This window comes from Neoarius graeffei, chromosome 26, assembly GCF_027579695.1.
Source record: "Neoarius graeffei isolate fNeoGra1 chromosome 26, fNeoGra1.pri, whole genome shotgun sequence".
NCBI lineage: Eukaryota > Metazoa > Chordata > Actinopteri > Siluriformes > Ariidae > Neoarius > Neoarius graeffei.
Genome location: NC_083594.1, coordinates 35,588,164 through 35,608,565, shown reverse-complemented (window position 1 = coordinate 35,608,565; position 20,402 = coordinate 35,588,164). Strand labels below are relative to the sequence as shown.

The following is a 20,402-nucleotide window of genomic DNA, read 5'->3' as shown; positions in this document are numbered from 1 at the left end:
ACTTATTTTACCGAGGAATTTACCAATCAATTCATTAAAAATCCTACAATGTGATTTCCTGGATTCTTCCCCCCATTCTGTCTCTTAGTTGAAGTGTACCTATGATGAAAAATACAGGCCTCTCATCTTTTTAAGTGGGAGAACTTGCACAATTGGTAGCTGACTAAATACTTTTTTGCCCCACTGTATCTCTGTCTAGTTCAGTACACACAATCACAATCATGAAGAAAACTGCTGACTTGACAGTTGTCTAGAAGATGATCATTGACACCCTCCACAAGAAGGGTAAGTCACAGAAGGTCATTGCTGAAAAGGCTGGCTGAAAAAGGTGCACAAGCAACAGGGATGACTGCAGCCTTGAGAAGATTGTCAAGAAAAGTCAATTCAAGAACTTGGGAAAGCTTCACAAAAAGTGGACTGAGGCTGGTGTCAGTGCATCAAGAGCCACCACACACAGACCTCTTCAAGAAAGGGACTACAATTGTCACATTCTGAATATCAAGCCACTCCTGAACCAGAGACAATGTCAGAAGCGTCTTACCTGGGCTAAGGAGATAAAGAACTGGACTGTTGCTCAGTGGTCCAAAGTCCTCTTCTCATCTCATCTCATTATCTCTAGCCGCTTTATCCTGTTCTACAGGGTCGCAGGCAAGCTGGAGCCTATCCCAGCTGACTACGGGCGAAAGGTGGGGTACACCCTGGACAAGTCGCCAGGTCATCACAGGGCTGACACATAGACACAGACAACCATTCACACTCACATTCCCGGTCAATTTAGAGTCACCAGTTAACCTAACCTGCATGTCTTTGGACTGTGGGGGAAACCGGAGCACCCGGAGGAAACCCACGCGGACACGGGGAGAACATGCAAACTCCGCACAGAAAGGCCCTCGCCGGCCACAGGGCTCGAACCCGGACCTTCTTGCTGTGAGGCGACAGTGATAACCACTACACCACCGTGCCGCCCCAAAGTCCTCTTTTCAGATGAAAATAAATTTTGTATTTCATTTGGAAATCAAGATCCTAGAGTCTGGAGGAAGAGTGGAGAGGTACAGAATTCAAGGTGTTTTAAGTCCAGTGTGACATTTCTGCAGTCTGTGATTTGAGGTGCCATGTCATCTGCTGGTGCTGGTCCACTGTGCTTTATCAAGTCCAAAGTCAACACAGCCATCTCCCAAGAGATTTTAGAGCACTTCATGCTGCAAATCTGCTGACAAGCTTTATGGAGATGCCAATATCCTTTCCCAGCAGGACTTGGCACCTACCCAGTGCCAAAACTACTACCAAATGGTTTGCTGACCATGATATTACTGTGTTTGATTGGCCAGCCAACTTGCTTGTCCTGAACTCCATGCAGAATCTATGGGGTATTGTCAAGAGGAAGATGAGAAACACCTGACCCAAAAATACAGATGAGCTGAAGGCCACGATCAAAGCAACCTGGGCTTTAATAACACCTTAGCTGGGCCACAGGCTGATCGCCTCCATGCCACACCACACTGATGCAGTAATTCATGACAAAGAAGCCCCAACCAAGTATTGAGTGTATAAATTAACATACTTTTCAGAAGTTGGACATTTCTGGATAAACCTGTTGTTGTTGGTTTTTTGTTTGTTTGTTTTTGTTTTTTTAATCTTAGGAAATATTCTAAAAATTTGAGATTCTGATTTTTCATGAGCTATAAGCCATAATCAAAATTAAAACAAAAAAAGCTTGAAATATTTCACTTTATGTATAATGAATATAGAATATATGAAAGTTTACCTTTTTAATTAAATAATTAACTTTGTCACAATATTCAAATTTTTTGAGATGCACTAGTATAGTATTGTGCAAAGGTCTTAGGCCACCTAAAATATGCTTCAATGTTTTATTTGGGCAGCAAATGTTTATTTGTTTGTAATAACATATATGGCATGGAAATAAATGCACAGTAGAACCAATACAATAAAGTAATATTTCATTGGTAGTTTTTCCAAAGATTTTGACATGTTGTGAGAACACAGGTTTGATTCCCAAACTTCTCTTCTTCAAGGCACACCTGCACACACTTCATTCTATGTGTCTGACCATTTCTTTCACCAGCATAGCTGAGTTAATTTTAGACACTGACTAGCCAAACCTACAAACACAGGCATGCCTTGAGGAAAAAAGTTTGAATGCACAATGACAATCATTATGGTTTTATATCAATACGAACATTATTATTGAGCAATGGTTGACCAAGTCAGATTTCAGATGTAATCTTCCTGTTGCCATAACAAAAAAATTGTTTCAATTTGAAAGTAGAAATTGCAATGGAAGGAAATAAATATCTGACATGTAACAATGTCAGTGCTTCAGCTGTGAGAAGTCTTAAAAGAGAACCTCAGTTCTTAACTTTTTGCAAATTTGAAGACCATAAAACATAGTGTGACAATGAGAAGCGACTAAGGTCATAAGGAGAATGACAGTTCAAATCTAAGATTACTTTCTACAAACATGCCACCTGATACCTGTGTGCATAGTCCTGATTAAAAAAAAAATTATACTACTAATAACAAATATCTAAGCATTATCCACCCCTGTCAATAATTTTTGGGATGGGGGGGGGGGGGTAGAGGGCTTTTGGAAAAGGGTAGTAGGCAGACCCAAAGCGTAACACAGCCACTGTGATGCGAAAAAAGGCAGGGGTTCTAGGGGTATGCCCCTGGAAAAATTTTAAATATGGATGTAAAATAGTGCATTCTGAGTGATCCAAAATGCAATATTTTGCATCTCAGAGTACATAAAATGTTCTTCTTGAGCTCATGATTTAGCTGGGTAATATATGAAAAATATAAAATTAATAAAATTAAAGTAAAGCCTCTCTGACGATTTCAAACCAATTTGGCCTATTTTCAAGTTTTATAGCTCAATCATGGGTCAACTTGTATACCGGTATGTAGCAAATTCTTGAATATTCAATCATTATTGTGAAGGGCTTGACTATCTTCAGAATGCTGCAGGGCCCCTGGCTTCAATAGGAAAATGGCAACTAAGAAGAGCTACTTCAAACTGGAAGAACAACAAAGGAAAAAATAAAGAGATCTTGTGAAACTGAAATATTTAGTAAACTTTAACTATCAGAACTAAAGAGACAAAATATTTTAAATGAGGAACTTGTTAAAACTGAGTCAATGTAAATTATTCTTAATATAATTGAGACATGTATTTATAATACTATTAAACACAATGCAAAAATGTTACTGAAACTTCTATTCAATTGTAATTCTATTAATCTAAACAAAAGCTAACACAAATTGCACTTTTTATTTGTCTATTAACTTTGTACTTCATTAATGACAAATAATCAATCAAACTATGTGAGGTCATCAACAGACTTCACATTTATGAAGTGTAAATTTCACTTGGTTAGATAACGTATGCACAGTACTGACACAGATACTAGTAAACAGTGGCTGTTGTCATAGCACAAACATGATTCTTGCCATTTAAAAAGATCACTTTTCTCAGTGAATAAAAACAAAAGCATGTCACATAAAAATACAGGGAAAAGTAATTAAAAAAAACCCCACTGCAAGTAGCTGGTGATGGTACATTTATAAGTGGCAAAATCACCAGCAGTTATTGACAGGGCTGATTATCATTAACATTCAAACTATATAGAATTGAAAAGTACTTACAGCCTTACAGCTTGAAAAGACCAGCTAGAACATTGGAATTAAGATATTATCCAGTAGGTTGTAAGAAATTGTGAGTAACATTTAAAAACTAAATTTAAAACAGCTTAATTGTGCCTTTGGTTTAACAGTGTATTATGCCAATATTTCTAAGTTATGTACTACAGGAGGAAAGAAAAGAACATCCTTCCATGATCATGTTATTGGTCTTAATTTCCCTTTTGGGCCTTCGGTCAGTCATTCATCTTTATATCACTTTGCGATTTGTTTTTATTCTCTTCAAAATGTATAAACAGTGATCCCAAAGTGTAAAATATAGTACAAAGACACTTTCAAAATGGATACTTTTTTGAAAAAAATATATATATATAATCCATCAGTTGGTGCTCAGATAATAAAGTCTATAAGTAAGTCTGTAAGTAAGTTGGCAAAAGCAGAGGGTTCAGCACATTAACCAAAAGACTACAATTAATAGACCGAGAGTGAGAGGAAACATTGTGACCGATGGAGCAGAGCTGTTGTCCAAGATGCAGTGTTCTTTGTTCTGGCCAATGCAGGCTGCATATGCCATGACATGGGGAATGTAGTTCTGCTCTTGCACTCCATGAAGCAAGTGTGCCATGGGCCCTTTGGAGAAAATGGCAACATCTTCACCTCCATGAGTTTCCATGCTTAATGGAACAGCTGCCTGGGCTTGATAGTTGTTTTCCTCTGAGAGGATGAGAGAAGGAAAGAGAGATATCTGTGCATTACATCCTATTTTAAGGTTTGGTTAGGCACACTAAAGTAAACTAAATTAAACTAAACTATCACACTAAAGTAGGGTACGAAGACAGAGAAAGAAAGTTCAAGTCAAGCATCATTGAACAGTTTGTCATTTCCTATATGCCTTCCAAAAGACAGACAATTTAAAGAGTTCTCACAAGAAACATTAAATATCATAAACAAACAGACATACACCACTTCTACTGAATAAAAACAATTAAGTATCTCTTTAAAATTTTTAAGCATTTAGCAGATCAGTTTAATGACTTACGATAATCCACAGTGGATACATTGACCCTGGAACCATTGATGAACTTGAATCCAGGGCCATTCCCATACAAAATGGATGTGAAGGGCTTCTGGTCAACATCACTCACCATAGGTGCCAGTCCTGCAAACACGCACTGAGTGTTAGAAGTCTGACTAACACTTTAAACGACCCTGAGCATGTTCTCATCTCATCTCATTATCTCTAGCCGCTTTATCCTTCTACAGGGTCGCAGGCAAGCTGGAGCCTATCCCAGCTGACTACGGGCGAAAGGCGGGGTACACCCTGGACAAGTCGCCAGGTCATCACAGGGCCAACACATAGACACAGACAACCATTCACACTCACATTCACACCTACGGTCAATTTAGAGTCACCAGTTAACCTAACCTGCATGTCTTTGGACTGTGGGGGAAACTGGAGCACCCGGAGGAAACCCACGCGGACACGGGGAGAACATGCAAACTCTGCACAGAAAGGCCCTCGCCGACCACGGGGCTCGAACCCGGACCTTCTTGCTGTGAGGCGACAGCGCTAACCACTACACCACCGTGCCGCCCCCCTGAGCATGTTATTCTAGTTAAATACTAACCAAAGATGGTGTTTCCACGCACTGTATAGCCTCCAAAGTTAAAGACATGCGAGTGATCAGCAGTAACAACAGTCAGGGTGTCATGGATGCTGGTGAGGAGATCGGCTCGACCAATGGCACGGTCCATTTCTACAGCCTCATGCAGGGCCTGTTTTGCTTTGCCCTCATGGTGTCCATGATCAATGCGGCCACCTGCAAGGAGCCAGAGAACAGAAGTTAGAGCACTTAGATATGGCAGCCTTGTATGTGACCCACTACTTTGAAGAGAGCCAGTCTATAGCATAGGAATTGTCAAATATACTGAATGTACTATTTAAGTATCAAATGAGTAAAAACTCATGTCAAAAGCAAACTGTAAGGCTTCTTCCACTGTCACACTTCCTGTGTCCTAGCAATAGGCCTGTTACTGCAAACCTCACTCACTAATGTGAATTTATCTCTGCATGTAAGAGGGTTGTGTCAAAATTTTAACTGAAATCCTAGTGGCATAAATTAAGGGCCAGAAGCAGACAAAGTCCCACATTTTGCTTGTTTCCATTTTTCAATTAAGTATATTCAACACTTTCAAACTAAAGCTTATTTCATAGCAGTCCAAATCTGTTTGGTCCATATCCTGCTAGTTTCAAAGAGATACAACTTATTTAAAAATTCACAATATACTTTAATTGCATCTTAATTGTAAGCATCGGCTTCACCAGACCCATTTTACTGGGGTACATGCCCCAGTATATATCTGCTGTGCCCCAGTAAAATTTCCTGATCATATTTCAGAAACAGTAATGTCTTTGGCACTGCGGAATAACCGTATACAACCGATGCATCCAAATCACACCCATTCGTCTCTATTAAATTGCTGGTGGAATACTCATCACACAATTAACATACATATATCATGTGAAATCTCACAACCTGAGCTTCTCAACGGTGCTACCCACTAGTTGCTGTGATAAACAGTTTGCGATAAAATTAACATCAATGAATTCACATCAAATTTAATCATATTCTGCATGCAGCTCTGCGTCCATCTCCACATCCGTTCTTGTCAGCGCAATACCTCACTAACTCCTGAGTTTACACGACAAATCATACATAAAAATAAACAGCAGTCCTTACCTTTTCGAATGGTATAATGTATTAATATGTGCCTTTTATCATCTCAAGTAATCCGGTTTTGAAATTACAGCAACAGCAAATTACAGCAACAATTTGTCTCCAACTTCGGACTGATATTCTAATGTAGCTTACGGTACATTACGTAGTTATGTCGGTACATGATATATTTTTTTTTACAAATTATTGCTAAGACATACAGTAGGCTATCCCACTATCATGATATTTATGTTGCCAGATTCCAGACAATCCATACAAGTATGCAAAGATATTTTGGTTGCCATGTTTCCTATAGTGGCATACATTCAAGAACATGGAAAATTCATAAATGCATAATGTTTTTCCTTGATAGAAAAGCCTGATGTATATATGCAAATATTATCATAACCTACACTGTCCTGAAAAAAAAAACATAGATTATATCAATATAGCATGTAGATGGATGGCCCTTATAATGACCATGAGCTTAAAAGTAAAGATAGTATACCCTGAAAATAGCCTATGGTTAATTTAGATCGATAATATCAGGAATAGAGTGGATGTTTTTCTACTTCACGGTGCATCAACGTAGGCAACTTTCTGTCCCTAAATATAAAGCACATGTTCTGTGCATCCGTGCACATCTGTGTGAATGTAGGGAACGTGCATACAGCCAAGCATGCAAAATTGGAGAAGGAAGGTACAGTGACACCACGCAAGTTCATGCAGCAAAAGTATATATTTTTAAGTGAAGCTGTATGTCCTATACCACTAAACATTACTGAATTACCTCTGCAGATGGGCATCAGGAAATTATTCGTCCAAAACAGAGGCAGGAACAGGGAAGCATTAAGGAGAGATGAGGATAAGGTGGAGGGAGGCAAGATGATCTAGCTGTACACTAATATTATCATCATTTAGCTATGCTCTGTCAGCTGGCAAAAGTGATGCTAATTGTAGATGTATGCACTTGATTTATGGCTATCAACCTTCAGTAAGTTCAATGCATTGGAAAAAGTAGCTAGTTAGTTCTAATCTACAGAATCCCATCGCACTCGAAAGTCAGTACATACTAGCATTTATATAAGCTACAAAAGCTATGCAGTCTTGCCAGGGTGAAAATCAATAACTACCATAAACCTTTGATATGGGTGGGTGGGAGGCTGTGCCACAGTCTTTATGTCTAGCAACTAGGGGTCGACCGATAATCGGCCTGGCCAATATATCGGGCCGATATTCTGCATTTTTAGGGTTATCGGTATCGGCCATAATTTCCACCGATATGCCGATAACATGCCTTTTTGCAGCCATTTCGTTCCTAACGCGACTGTCACTGCACGTCCTTTCCTGCACTCGCCTCTCTGAGTTCAAGAACACGGTCCCGCCCACCACAACATCTGATTTGTTTGGCACAAGAGATATAGCCAATCAACACGCGTAGCTGAACGCTGTGAACCGTTTCAAAGCGGCCGTACGGGCACTCGGGCAGAAGCGGCACAAGGGATACAGCCAATCAACACGCGTAGCTAAACTCTGTGAACTGTTTCAAGGCGGCCGTATGGGCACTCGGACAGAAGCAGATCCCACTTCAAGGTAAGGACACGCTGCTTTTGCCGCAATAAGTCACAAACACACAAGTTGCAAAAGCACAACATCATTATATGTTTACATTCTTCATCTACTACTTGTTAAAATTGTCCATTTGCATCTGTGTAGCCAGGCAAATTTAGCTTACGGAAGGAAGCACTTGAATTAGCCTACAACCAACTAGTCTCGCTGAAACAGCATAACGTAGGCTGCAGTCATTTTTAAATCCCCGTCTGGAAATGTTGTGAATGTGTCAGTAGTTCTACTCGAACAGTAGAATGACAGCCATACAGAGAGGTGGTCAAGGGAAGACGAAATAAAATGTAGTGTTTGTGTTCTGTAGGCTAGCACAAGCCTACTGGGTATTTGTTATGGTGATGAGTAAATTTCATGATGTGACTCGTGCTCAGAAAGCGCATTGCACTTGTATATGTTAGGTAACTTTATAAAGCGCTATTTGAACATTTAAACAAGCCAGGTGTGATATGGTGCTAGTAGGCTATTGGCCCTTTTCCACTACCCTTTTTCAGCTCACTTCAGCTCGCTTCAGCTCACTTCAGCCCGACACGGCTCGCGTTTCGACTACCAAAAACCAGCACGACTCAGCTCGTTTCAGCCCTGCTTAGCCCCTAAAACTCGCACCGTTTTGGAGTGGGGCTGAAGCGAGCCAAGCCGTGCCGAGTGAGGTTGGGGGCGTGAGCAGACACTCCCCTGTGCACTGATTGGTGAGGAGGAGTATCCTCACATGCCCACACACGCCCCGCGAGCGCGCTGGGATCTGTAAACACCGCAAACCCGGAAGGAGAATTACGAATTACGAGAATTTCTGAAGCCTTATGCGCCTCGCCTCATCTATACGCTCTTGCCAGTATCTGTCCGCATTGTCGGTGACAACAAGCCACAGCACCAAGACCAGCAACACTAACGACTCCATGTCCTCCATGTTTATTGTTTACTATTCGGGTCGTGAGACTACCGCTTAAAAGATCACTGATGTCACTGTTTGTGCTGCTTAACGACATCACCTGACGTCCACCCACTTTCGCTAACTCCACCCAATGTGTCCACCCACTTCCATCCAGCACGGTTCAGCGCGGTTGTAGTCGAAATGCAACTCCAACAGCCCCGCTCAGCCCGACTCAGCACGGCACGGCTCAGCCCGACTCAGCCGCGTTTGTAGTGGAAAAGCGGCATATGTAATACTGTTGTTACATAATAGGGAGTGATAGCCTACTTTATGTTTGATTTTACTTTTTAAAAAATGCTGCAGGCAGCTCCCTACACTTGATTTGTTATTTAAAAACTACTTGAAGTTGGTAAGTCTTACTTAGTTCTTAGTGTAAAAGAAACCAGACTGTATTTTCATTTATTTTCCACTGAAAATGGTGAGCTGTAATATAGTAGGGAGTGATTTATTTTTTTATTGGTGAATATTTATTTTATTATTATTTTATTTCTCATTTTATTCTAACTAATGTTTGACTTTATTGTACAAATACTGCTGGCATCTCCCTGCACAAAATTTCATGTTCAATTTTACAATTAAACATACATTTCATGGATATGAAGGTCTGTGTCAGTGTGTGCTATGTTTAATTTCATGTGAATTATAATGTTTACATTTATCGGTTGCACATATCGGTTATCGGCATCCCAATTCCATAATAATCGGTATCGGCCCTGAAAAAAACATATCGGTCGATCCCTACTAGCAACGCCCCTGATTGTAAGTATAAATAGACAGAAAAAAGTAATTTGCATGTTTAGGATTTTGGATATCATTCTGAGGAATGGAGAAAGCTGTGTGACAGCGGCTCAAAGAAATCCCTGCCTAAACAACGTGTTGCTTCTTGCTCTACCACTCCAGATTGCTGAAGGAATAGCTGTGCTTCAGAATCAGTGTTTTGGACCATGAGGCAGCATGGCCATTGGGCAAAGCCAGCTAACCATACACAACTGGGGCGGCTTAAGCCACTACTCACATGGGTCAGATATGCTCCGATTGTGCAAGGAAGCTGATTTCTCCTGTATGTCTCTCATCTCAGGTTACCTTGCAAATGGCATAGACAATGAGGACAATATCCCCTGACCATCGAGAGCTCTCCTGATCCAGCGCCACAACTTCAGCCAGCTTTTGGCATGCACCAGAGACCCAACCCACTCATGACACACCGCCCACCTGCCTCCCACTTCACCCCAGCATGAGTGAGCACCAGATTCCAGCTCCCATCCCTTCATTGCTGCTCCTGAATTTCCTCTCTCATTCCCTTTCCCCCACTCTCCCTCAAGCTCTAAATAAAATAGCACTAGGTTTTCCACTGCTCCAGGATCTATGTCTGTGTTCACCCACTGCAGCAGCGGGTTTGCTACAGCTGCAATAAAAAATTTGGTCGAACAGGTGTGATGCCTACATTTTTTACACAAATGTATAACAAGAATAGCTCTTCCTCATGCTAGTCATCAACAGCTATGAAGCCCAGTACTACTAACTCTATCACAGAATTTGCTCAGTCCGTTATTACATCGATTGTTACATTGTTACTCTTTACTCTCCTCAAATTCAAAATGCCCCGGTTGATAAACTCAGAGGGTAAAATGGCCACACAAAAATGTTGTAATAGCTGAACGTGCTCAGACTGTATTTATTTAAAATAAGTAGGTTTTAGATACTACATTATAAAGGTAATAGACAATCAATAGATAAGAGACTGACTAAATGGTGACAGCAGTTGTCATATAATGCTTAGTCATAAATGATCTGTTCAGGGCTATAAATAGTACAATTCAAGTGGGTATGTTTTGTTTTTTGTCATGATTCTTCAATATTACTGACACTTGAACAGATGGGAATTTGGTGCAGAGAGAATAAACACATATTTATTCTTTCATCAGCTCTGCTAAAGTATTTTTTCAAGTATTCATTTTGATCCACTGAAATACTTTGCTGGGTCCATGGTCTGCCATTTGACAACTTCTAATACTGTATGCTTACAGTGCATCACCTCAATAAACATTGTGAAACCAATGTAGTTACTTAAAGAGTGATGATTCTCTCACCTTCTACTAGCAAATAGAAGCCCTTGGGGCTTTTTTTGAGGATCTTTATAGCCACATCCACCATCTCAGTGAGGGAAGGATCAGTGCTGCTGTTCCTCTCCAGGTCATAAGGCATGTCTCTTGGCTCAAACAGCCCTACACCAGTGATATGAGAAAAAGAGGGAACATTTTTAACAACTCAACATTGTTAAAGACTCTGGATAAAGCATACAAGTGAAAAACTCACCCAGGAGATAGTCAGCAGAAGAGGGATTTATTGAAAGGAGCTCCCTTTTGTTCCACACATAGTAACCCCTCTGTGAAACAAAAAAAGTTATTTCCTTTTATGTTACATGTAGAATAAACCTTCAGCTTTTGAGGGATATGTCGCTAAATCACTGTAGTTCCTCTGAAAGATGGCTGTTCATTTCATAATAAGACAGTTCTGCAGAACCAAAGCTCATCAGATCACATACCAAACAGTCAGTGAACCATGACCAGTACAAAGAGTAAAAATATTTTGCCAAGCATCAGCAAAGGTAGAAGAAAATGAAAATCAGAAACATTTTTGCCTGAAAAATATCAGAAAAATAAAAAAGATTTAAAGTACATTCAGGATTCCAACACCCATTTTGCTCTCACCTTGTCCTTTGTTCTGTTAATCCATTCCTGGATCAGATTACGGCCATCTTTGCGTGTCCCACTGTGCTTCTTTTCACCAGGGTATTCCACATCCGACATGTTTTCAGGAAACATGTACTTTCGTCCACCACCCATGATTACCTGTCCACCCACACCCAAGGCAAGAATCAAAAATTAAAGGGCAAAAACTAGAAAGTAACTTATCTTGAGCCTATCTACTATACCAAATATACTTTATTGGCATTCCAAATATACTCCTACAGTTAAATAAAAATTACAGAATAAACAGTATATAAATAATACAGTATGTACTGTAAATGATTAGCCACATAAGCCATTTATCAAGTGAAATAAAGAGAGTGCGTGGGCTCACATTAATATTGGGAATGTTCTCAATGAGTTGTCTGGCAAGGTCCTTACAGCCCTCCTGCACTGCCTCAGCAGGCATATCTCCATCCGAATACCACTCACGGTCCACACAGTGGGCATATGCTGCACTCGGGGTGGCATGGTTCACTCGTGTTGTTGTTACTATGCCTACAGATTTTCCTGATGAGCACAAATAACAAGGTGCAGAAGTATGACCACAGGATATATTTTTGGTTTGTCATTTACTAAAAACTGACATAAATCTTTTGTTAATACTCATGATTCAAGCACACATTTTAGCTGAAATCCTCACATGAAATTTAAATCTATCCTAGTCTGTACTTTAAACAATATTTGCTTGACTGTTTTGAAGCCATATATTTTATGAATATATTTTATTTGTGTATCTAACTAAGGGTGTTTTGGATCAATGCATTGATTTAAAAGGCAATCACTGAAATGATCAAAAATGGACAAATAACTGGTGTGTAAAAAATAAATATTTTTAAATTGATGTGTAAATATCCAGCTTCCCCCATGACCTTGACATATAAGTGGTCTAGAAAATGGTTGGATGATGTGTAAATAATATGAAAAGCTAGCAAGATGATTTGCACATAATTCTGATACTTATAAAATCCTTCTTCTCTATGTCATGATCATTAACAAATTAATGGTAGGGCTAGCACAGATTTGAATGATGCTGGTTACATACCGATTGGAGGCTACTAACTCAAATCATACCATATTGTATTGTAACAGATTCCATTAGTTCCGTTAGATGTTCTACCAAGTGTTTTTTAAGCATTAAACAATTTTTCCACTCTTTTGTTGCCCCAGCCAACCTTTTTTTAAATTATGTTGCTGACATTAAGTTCAAAATAGGCATATATTTAAAAAAAAAAAAAATTCCTCAGTTTCAACATTTGATATGTTGTCTTTGTAATATTTCAATGAAATATAGGGTTTGCATGATTTGCAAATCATCACATTCTTCTTTTAGACTTTACACAGCATCCCAACTTTTTTTTTTTAAACAAGGTTTTAAATTTATGCATGTTTTAACAAAATTTTACATGCTTTTACACTCACAACCCTTCAGTAAATCAGGGCCTCCAAGCCTATTTAGCACACCACCTGTTGAGATCTGAGTTCATTTTAATATCAAAACAAATATTTCTGTTGTGCAGGGCAAGTTGTAGTGTTTAAAATAATTTGTTCCATCTCTGCACAATATAAATCGTGTTTGATTTTCTTTATTTCATTTCATTTTCTTTAATTATATTGAACATATATGTAATTATAAATTTGAACTGGAAATAAATTAACATGATGTGAGTTAACACCTACACTTCCACTGTCATTTTTTACATGAAAAGCTGCATGGATACTGTGACTACCACAAAACAAATCCATGTCTTCCCCAATGACAAGTCATGGATCACAAAAGACATCCGACCGCTGCTAAAGGCCCGCAACGGGGCTTTCAAGGCCAGGGACACACAGCAGTACAGTGTTGCCAGGTCAGAAGTGAGAAGAGGTATCAGAGATGCCAAAGCAGCCTACAGGAGGAGGATTGAAGGCCACTTTGAAAACTCAGACCCCCGTCAGGCATGGCAAGGTATACGCCACATCAGCTCAAAATAACACCACCGACATGACCACCAGTAGCAGCAGTGCTTCACTGGCAGAGCAACTCAACCACTTCTTCGGTCGTCATTAGAGGGACAGCACAAGTACCATCACAACCACTGGTCAAGCCACAGACACAAGTTGCCTCATCATACAGTCTGCAGATGTCACACGCACACTCCACAACAAACACATGGAAAGCAGCTGGCCCAAATGGTGTCCCAGGACAGGTTCTCAGAGACTGTGCTATGGAATTAATTGAGGTATTTACAAATATGGGGTGGCACGGTGGTGTAGTGGTTAGTGCTGTCGCCTCACAGCAAGAAGGTCCAGGTTCGAGCCCCGTGGCCGGCGAGGGCCTTTCTGTGTGGAGTTTGCATGTTCTCCGCGTGGGTTTCCTCCGGGTGCTCCGGTTTCCCCCACAGTCCAAAGACATGCAGGTTAGGTTAACTGGTGACTCTAAATTGACCGTAGGTGTGAATGGGAGTGTGAATGGTTGTCTGTGTCTCTGTGTCAGCCCTGTGATGACCTGGCGACTTGTCCAGGGTGTACCCCGCCTTTTGCCCATAGTCGGCTGGGATGGGCTCCAGCTTGCCTGCGACCCTGTAGAACAGGATAAAGCGGCTAGAGATAATGAGATGAGATTTACAAATATCTTCAACCTTTCTCTATCACAGTGCACTGTCCCCACCTGTCTGAAGACATCCACTATAGTGCCAGTTCCCAAGCAGTCCATAATAACCTGCCTCAATGATTACAGGCTAGTAGATCTGACACCTATACTTATGAAGTGCATGGAGAGACTGGTACTCAACTACATCAAGGATGCTCTCCCACCTACTCTGGACCCTCATCAGTTCACATACAGAACCAACAGATTAACAGATGACACCATCTCCATTCTACACTGTACTGTACCATCTGGAACAACAAGGAGCATACGTATGATTGTTGTTTGTGGATTACAGCTCTGCATTTAACACAATAATTCCCAGCGGACTGTTCCACAAGATGTCCGACCTAGGCTTCAATCACAACATCTGCTTGTGGATACTGGACTTTTTAAGTAACGGGCCACAATCAGTCAGGATGGGCCCTCCACTCTCTCACGCAGCACAGGAGCTCCACAGGGCTGTGTTCTGAGCCCTTTCTTGTACTCTCTGTACAAACATGACCACATACCATCGCATAGCACAAACACCATCTTAATGTTCGCAGACGACACAACGCCAGTGGGTCTGATCACTGGAGGAGATGAGTCTGCCTACAGAGAGGAGATTCAGAGGCTGACAGACTGGTGTGCTGAGAACAACTTGGCTCTGAATACCAAAAAGGCCAAGGAGCTGATAGTTAATTTCAGAAGACATCAGGATGTTCATCTAGCATTAAACATAAATGGAGAAGCAGTGGAGAGAGTTTCTAGTTTCAGGTTCCTGGGTTCACACATCAGAGGACCTGACGTGGACATACAACACACATTGCCTCGTTAAAAAAAAACACAGCAAAGACTATATTTCCTGAGAACTCGCAGGAAAATCAACCTGTCCCAACAGCTGCTGATGTCCTTCTACTGCTGTACCATTGAGAGTGTCCTCACAAACAGCATTTTGATATGGAATGGTAACAGCTCTGCAGCAGATAAGGCAGCACGGCAAAGAGTCATAAAGACTGCAGAAAAAAATCATCAACTAGCAGCTGCCTGCTCTTGAGGACATATACACATCCCGCTTCCTGCAGAAAACACACTGCATCCTAAAGGACTCATCCTACTCCGCCCATCAGCTGTTCGAATGTCTGCCCTCAGGCAAGCATTACAGACCAATCAAAGCACGCACCACAAAATTCAAAAACAGTTTCTATCCCAAATCTATCACCACACTGAACTCTGCTCTGAAGTCACACACAGACACCACAATCAATAATGTGTCAATCTACCCACATCTTGTGCAATATTTATTCTTATGGCTATTTATCTATTACCAAGTGCATTATCCTCTATCTGCAGTGATAGATTGTGAGCTGCACAGAATGAATATCAACATTGCAGCCCTGCAGGAAACACGACTCCCAGACAGCAGATCCCTAAAGGAAGAACACTACACCATTTTTTGGCAAGGCAAAAGTGTAGAGGAACCAAGGGAGTATGGAGTCAGTTTTGCAGTGGCGAACACACTGCTCCACATGACTGAGCCTTCAACAGTAGTGCAGAGAGAATCCTCAAATTGCACCTCTCAACAGTGGAAGGCCCAGTAAACTTCATGTGTGTCTATGCCCCAACACTGCAGTCCTTAGTGGAGGTCAAGGACCAGTTCTACGAGTCTCTGGATGTTGTAACTGGCATGATTCCATCATCAGAGCTTGTCTACCTACTGAGTGAGTGACTTTAATGCAAGAGTGGGTGCCGATTGAGAAGCTTGGCCATATGTTCTTGGGCATCACGGTGTAGGGAGAATGAATGACAATGGTTAGAGACTCCTAGAACTCTGCTGCTACCACAAGCTGTGCATGATGAACACCTTCTTCCAGAACAAGGCATGCCACAAAGTATCCTGGAGACACCCCAGATCAAAACATTGGCATCAGCTGGACTTGGTGCTTACCAGGCGTGATTCCTTGAACAGCATCTGCAACACTAGAACCTACCACAGTGCTGACTGTGACACTGACCATTCCCTGATTGCCTCAAGAGTGAAGCTGAAACCAAAGAAACTTCACCACTCCAAGCAGAAGGCACAGCGACTGTAATCATTACTGGGGTATCTCCCTGCTGAGCATTGTGGGCAAGGTCTTTTTTCATGAGTGGTTCTTATCCACCTGCAAGTACTCGCCAACCGCGTCTATCCAGAGATCCAGTGCGGGTTCAGGACAAAGAGATCCACAGTTGACATGATCATCTCTGTACATCAGCTCCAGGAGAAATGCCAAGAACAACAGATGCCGCTTTACATTGCCTTCATCGATCTGACCAAGGTGTTCGACCTTGTAAGCAGAAGTGGTCTGTTCCAGCTGCTGAAGAAGATCGGCTTCCCCCCATAGTTGCTCAGCATCAGTGCCTCCTTCCAAGATGACATGACAGGCACAGTCAGGTTTGATGGAGCGACATCGGAACCCTTCACTATCAAAAGCGGCGTGAAGCAAGGATGCGTTCTTGCACTAACCTTGTTCGGCATCTTCTTCTCCCTGCTGTTGAACTGCACATTCAGAGATTCAGAAGAAGGGGTCTTCCTGCACACCAAAAGTGATGGGAAGCTCTTCAGTCTGTTTCGCCTGAAGGCTAAGACCAAGGTCCGCACAGTTCTCATTAGAGAGATGCTGTTTGCAGATGACACAACCCTGATCTCTCACACCCAAGAAGACCTCCAGCTGCTGATTAACAGGTTCTGAGGCACATGTCCACTGACTTAATGTCACTAGTAAACTTAATCGTCAGTTTAATAAAAATATAATTTCTCACTCACATCTCCCTCCTTTAGGATCACAAAGACACACATTCTAAGCTACATTATTACAACCCTGATTCCAAAAAAAGTTGGGACAAAGTACAAATTGTAAATAAAAACGGAATGCAATTATGTGGAAGTTTCAAAATTCCATATTTTATTCAGAATAGAACATAGATGACATATCAAATGTTTAAACTGAGAAAATTTATCATTTAAAGAGAAAAATTAGGTGATTTTAAATTCATGACAACACATCTCAAAAAAGTTGGGACAAGCCCATGTTTACCACTGTGAGGCATCCCCTTTTCTCTTTACAACAGTCTGTAAACGTCTGGGGACTGAGGAGACAAGTTGCTCAAGTTTAGGGATAGGAATGTTAACCCATTCTTGTCTAATGTAGGATTCTAGTTGCTCAACTGTCTTAGGTCTTTTTTGTCATATCTTCCATTTTATGATGCGCCAAATGTTTTCTATGGGTGAAAGATCTGGACTGCAGGCTGGCCAGTTCAGTATCCGGACCCTTCTTCTACGCAGCCATGATGCTGTAATTGATGCAGTATGTGGTTTGGCATTGTCATGTTGGAAAATGCAAGGTCTTCCCTGAAAGAGACGTCGTCTGGATGGGAGCATATGTTGCTCTAGAACCTGGATATACCTTTCAGCATTGATAGTGTCTTTCCAGATGTGTAAGCTGCCCATGCCACACGCACTAATGCAACCCCATACCATCAGAGATGCAGGCTTCTGAACTGAGCGCTGATAACAACTTGGGTCGTCCTTCTCCTCTTTAGTCCGAATGACACGGCGTCCCTGATTTCCATAAAGAAATTCAAATTTTGATTCGTCTGACCACAGAACAGTTTTCCACTTTGCCACAGTCCATTTTAAATGAGCCTTGGCCCAGAGAAGACGTCTGCGCTTCTGGATCATGTTTAGATACGGCTTCTTCTTTGAACTATAGAGTTTTAGCTGGCAACAGCGGATGGCACGGTGAATTGTGTTCACAGATAATGCTCTCTGGAAATATTCCTGAGCCCATTTTGTGATTTCCAATACAGAAGCATGCCTGTATGTGATGCAGTGCTGTCTAAGGGCCCGAAGATCACGGGCACCCAGTATGGTTTTCCGGCCTTGACCCTTACGCACAGAGATTCTTCCAGATTCTCTGAATCTTTTGATGATATTATGCACTGTAGATGATGATATGTTCAAACTCTTTCCAATTTTACACTGTCGAACTCCTTTGTGATATTGCTCCACTATTTGTCGGCGCAGAATTAGGGGGATTGGTGATCCTCTTCCCATCTTTACTTCTGAGAGCCGCTGCCACTCCAAGATGCTCTTTTTATACCCAGTCATGTTAATAACCTATTGCCAATTGACCTAATGAGTTGCAATTTGGTCCTCCAGCTGTTCCTTTTTTGTACCTTTAACTTTTCCAGCCTCTTATTGCCCCTGTCCCAACTTTTTTGAGATGTGTTGCTGTCATGAAATTTCAAATGAGCCAATATTTGGCATGAAATTTCAAAATGCCTCACTTTCGACATTTGATATGTTGTCTATGTTCTATTGTGAATACAATATCAGTTTTTGAGATTTGTAAATTATTGCATTCCGTTTTTATTTACAATTTGTACTTTATCCCAACTTTTTTAGAATCGGGGTTGTATATTACAACATTCAAAATCCCAGATGACATCCAAGTCAGTTGTTTTCTATTAATCTCTTACGTTTTTTGAGGGTGAAAATACCCAGGGGCTACAGCCCAGAAATGGAGCTCTCTTAGGTCACTTGCTGACTGACGGCGCTTTCAGTTTAGCAGGGCTTTTTTTTTTACTGACCCCTGTATTACTGACACTGCCCAATGTGCTCGGGGACTGTGGTGGCTCTGAGTGTGTCTCCCCCATGCCTGTTTCAGCCCTTAAATCATCTTCAGTGCTTGAAGAAGCTTGGTCAAAAAAAAAAAAAATCACCAGTTTAGACTGAGCCACTGTTTGGTTCACTCAGAGTTGATTACACCACCACACAAGGCCGATTAAGATGCACTGTGATTGGTCAAAAGCTTGGCACTCATGTGGTCATTACACTGCGTTCCAAATTATTATGCAGATTGGATTTAAATGTCATAAAGATTTAATTTTTTGTTTTTCAATTAAACTCATGGATGGTATTGTGTCTCAGGGCTCTTTGGATCACTGAAATCAATCTCAGACACCTGTGATAATTAGTTTGCCAGGTGAGCCCAATTAAAGGAAAACTACTTAAGAAGGACGTTCCACATTATTAAGCAGGCCACAGGTTTCAAGCAATATGGGGGAAAAAAGGATCTCTCTGCTGCCGAAAAGTGTCAAATAGTGCAACCCCTTGGACAATGTATGAAAACATTAGCTATTTCACGAAAACTTAAGCGTGATCATCGTACTGTGAAGAGATTTGTGGCTGATTCAGGTTTGTGCAGATAAAGGCATAATGAGGAAGGTTTCTGCCAGACAAATTCATCAGATTAAGACAGCAGCTGCTAAAATGCCATTACAAAGGAGCAAACAGGTATCTGAAGCTGCTGGTGCCTCTGGAGTCCCATGAACCTCAAGGTGTAGGATCCTCCAGAGGCTTGTAGTTGTGCATAAACCTACTATTCAGCCACCCCTAACCAATGCTCACAAGTAGAAACGGTTGCAGTGGGCCCAGAAATACATGAAGACTAATTTTCAAACAGTCTTGTTTACTGATGAGTGCCGTGCAACCCTGGATGGTCCAGATGGATGGCATAGTGGATGGCCACCATGTCCCAACAAGGAGCATCCATCAGCAAGGAGGTGGCGGAGTCATGTTTTGGGCCGGAATCATGGGGAGAGAGCTGGTAGGCCCCTTTAGGGTCCCTAAAGGTGTGAAAATGACCTCGGCAAAGTATATAGAGTTTCTGATTGACCACTTTCTCCCATGGTACAAAAAGAAGAACTGTGCCTTCTGCAGCAAAATCATCTTCATGCATGACAATGCACCATCTCATGCTGCAAAGAATACCTCTGTGTCATTCGCTGCTATGGGCATAAAAGGAGAGCAACTCATGGCGTGGCCCCCATCCTCCCCTGACCTCAACCCTATTGAGAACCTTTGGTGTATCCTCAAGCAAAAGATATATGAGAGTGGGAGGCAGGTCACATCAAAACAGCAGCTCTGGGAGGCTATTCTGACATCCTGCAAAGAAATTCAAGCAGAAACTCTCTGAAAACTCATAAGTTCAATGGATGCAAGAATTGTGAAGGTGATATCAAAGAAGGGGTCCTATGTTAACATATAACTTGGCCTGTTAAGA

At 41.3% G+C, this 20,402-nt stretch overlaps 1 protein-coding gene across 1 annotated transcript in view; it reads right to left on the bottom strand.

The window, feature by feature from the left end:
* Positions 1 to 1,883: 1,883 nt before the first annotated feature.
* Positions 1,884 to 20,402, bottom strand: part of alpl (alkaline phosphatase, biomineralization associated) — a 177,633-nt gene continuing 159,114 nt past the window's right edge. The window contains exons 6-12 of the mRNA XM_060909801.1: positions 12,016 to 12,191; positions 11,643 to 11,783; positions 11,248 to 11,317; positions 11,022 to 11,156; positions 5,289 to 5,480; positions 4,700 to 4,819; positions 1,884 to 4,374 (exon numbers count right to left, since the gene is read on the bottom strand). Coding sequence (XP_060765784.1) covers positions 4,106 to 4,374; positions 4,700 to 4,819; positions 5,289 to 5,480; positions 11,022 to 11,156; positions 11,248 to 11,317; positions 11,643 to 11,783; positions 12,016 to 12,191 — 1,103 coding nt within the window. The 3' untranslated portion in view covers positions 1,884 to 4,105. The remainder of the gene's footprint in view (positions 4,375 to 4,699; positions 4,820 to 5,288; positions 5,481 to 11,021; positions 11,157 to 11,247; positions 11,318 to 11,642; positions 11,784 to 12,015; positions 12,192 to 20,402) is intronic.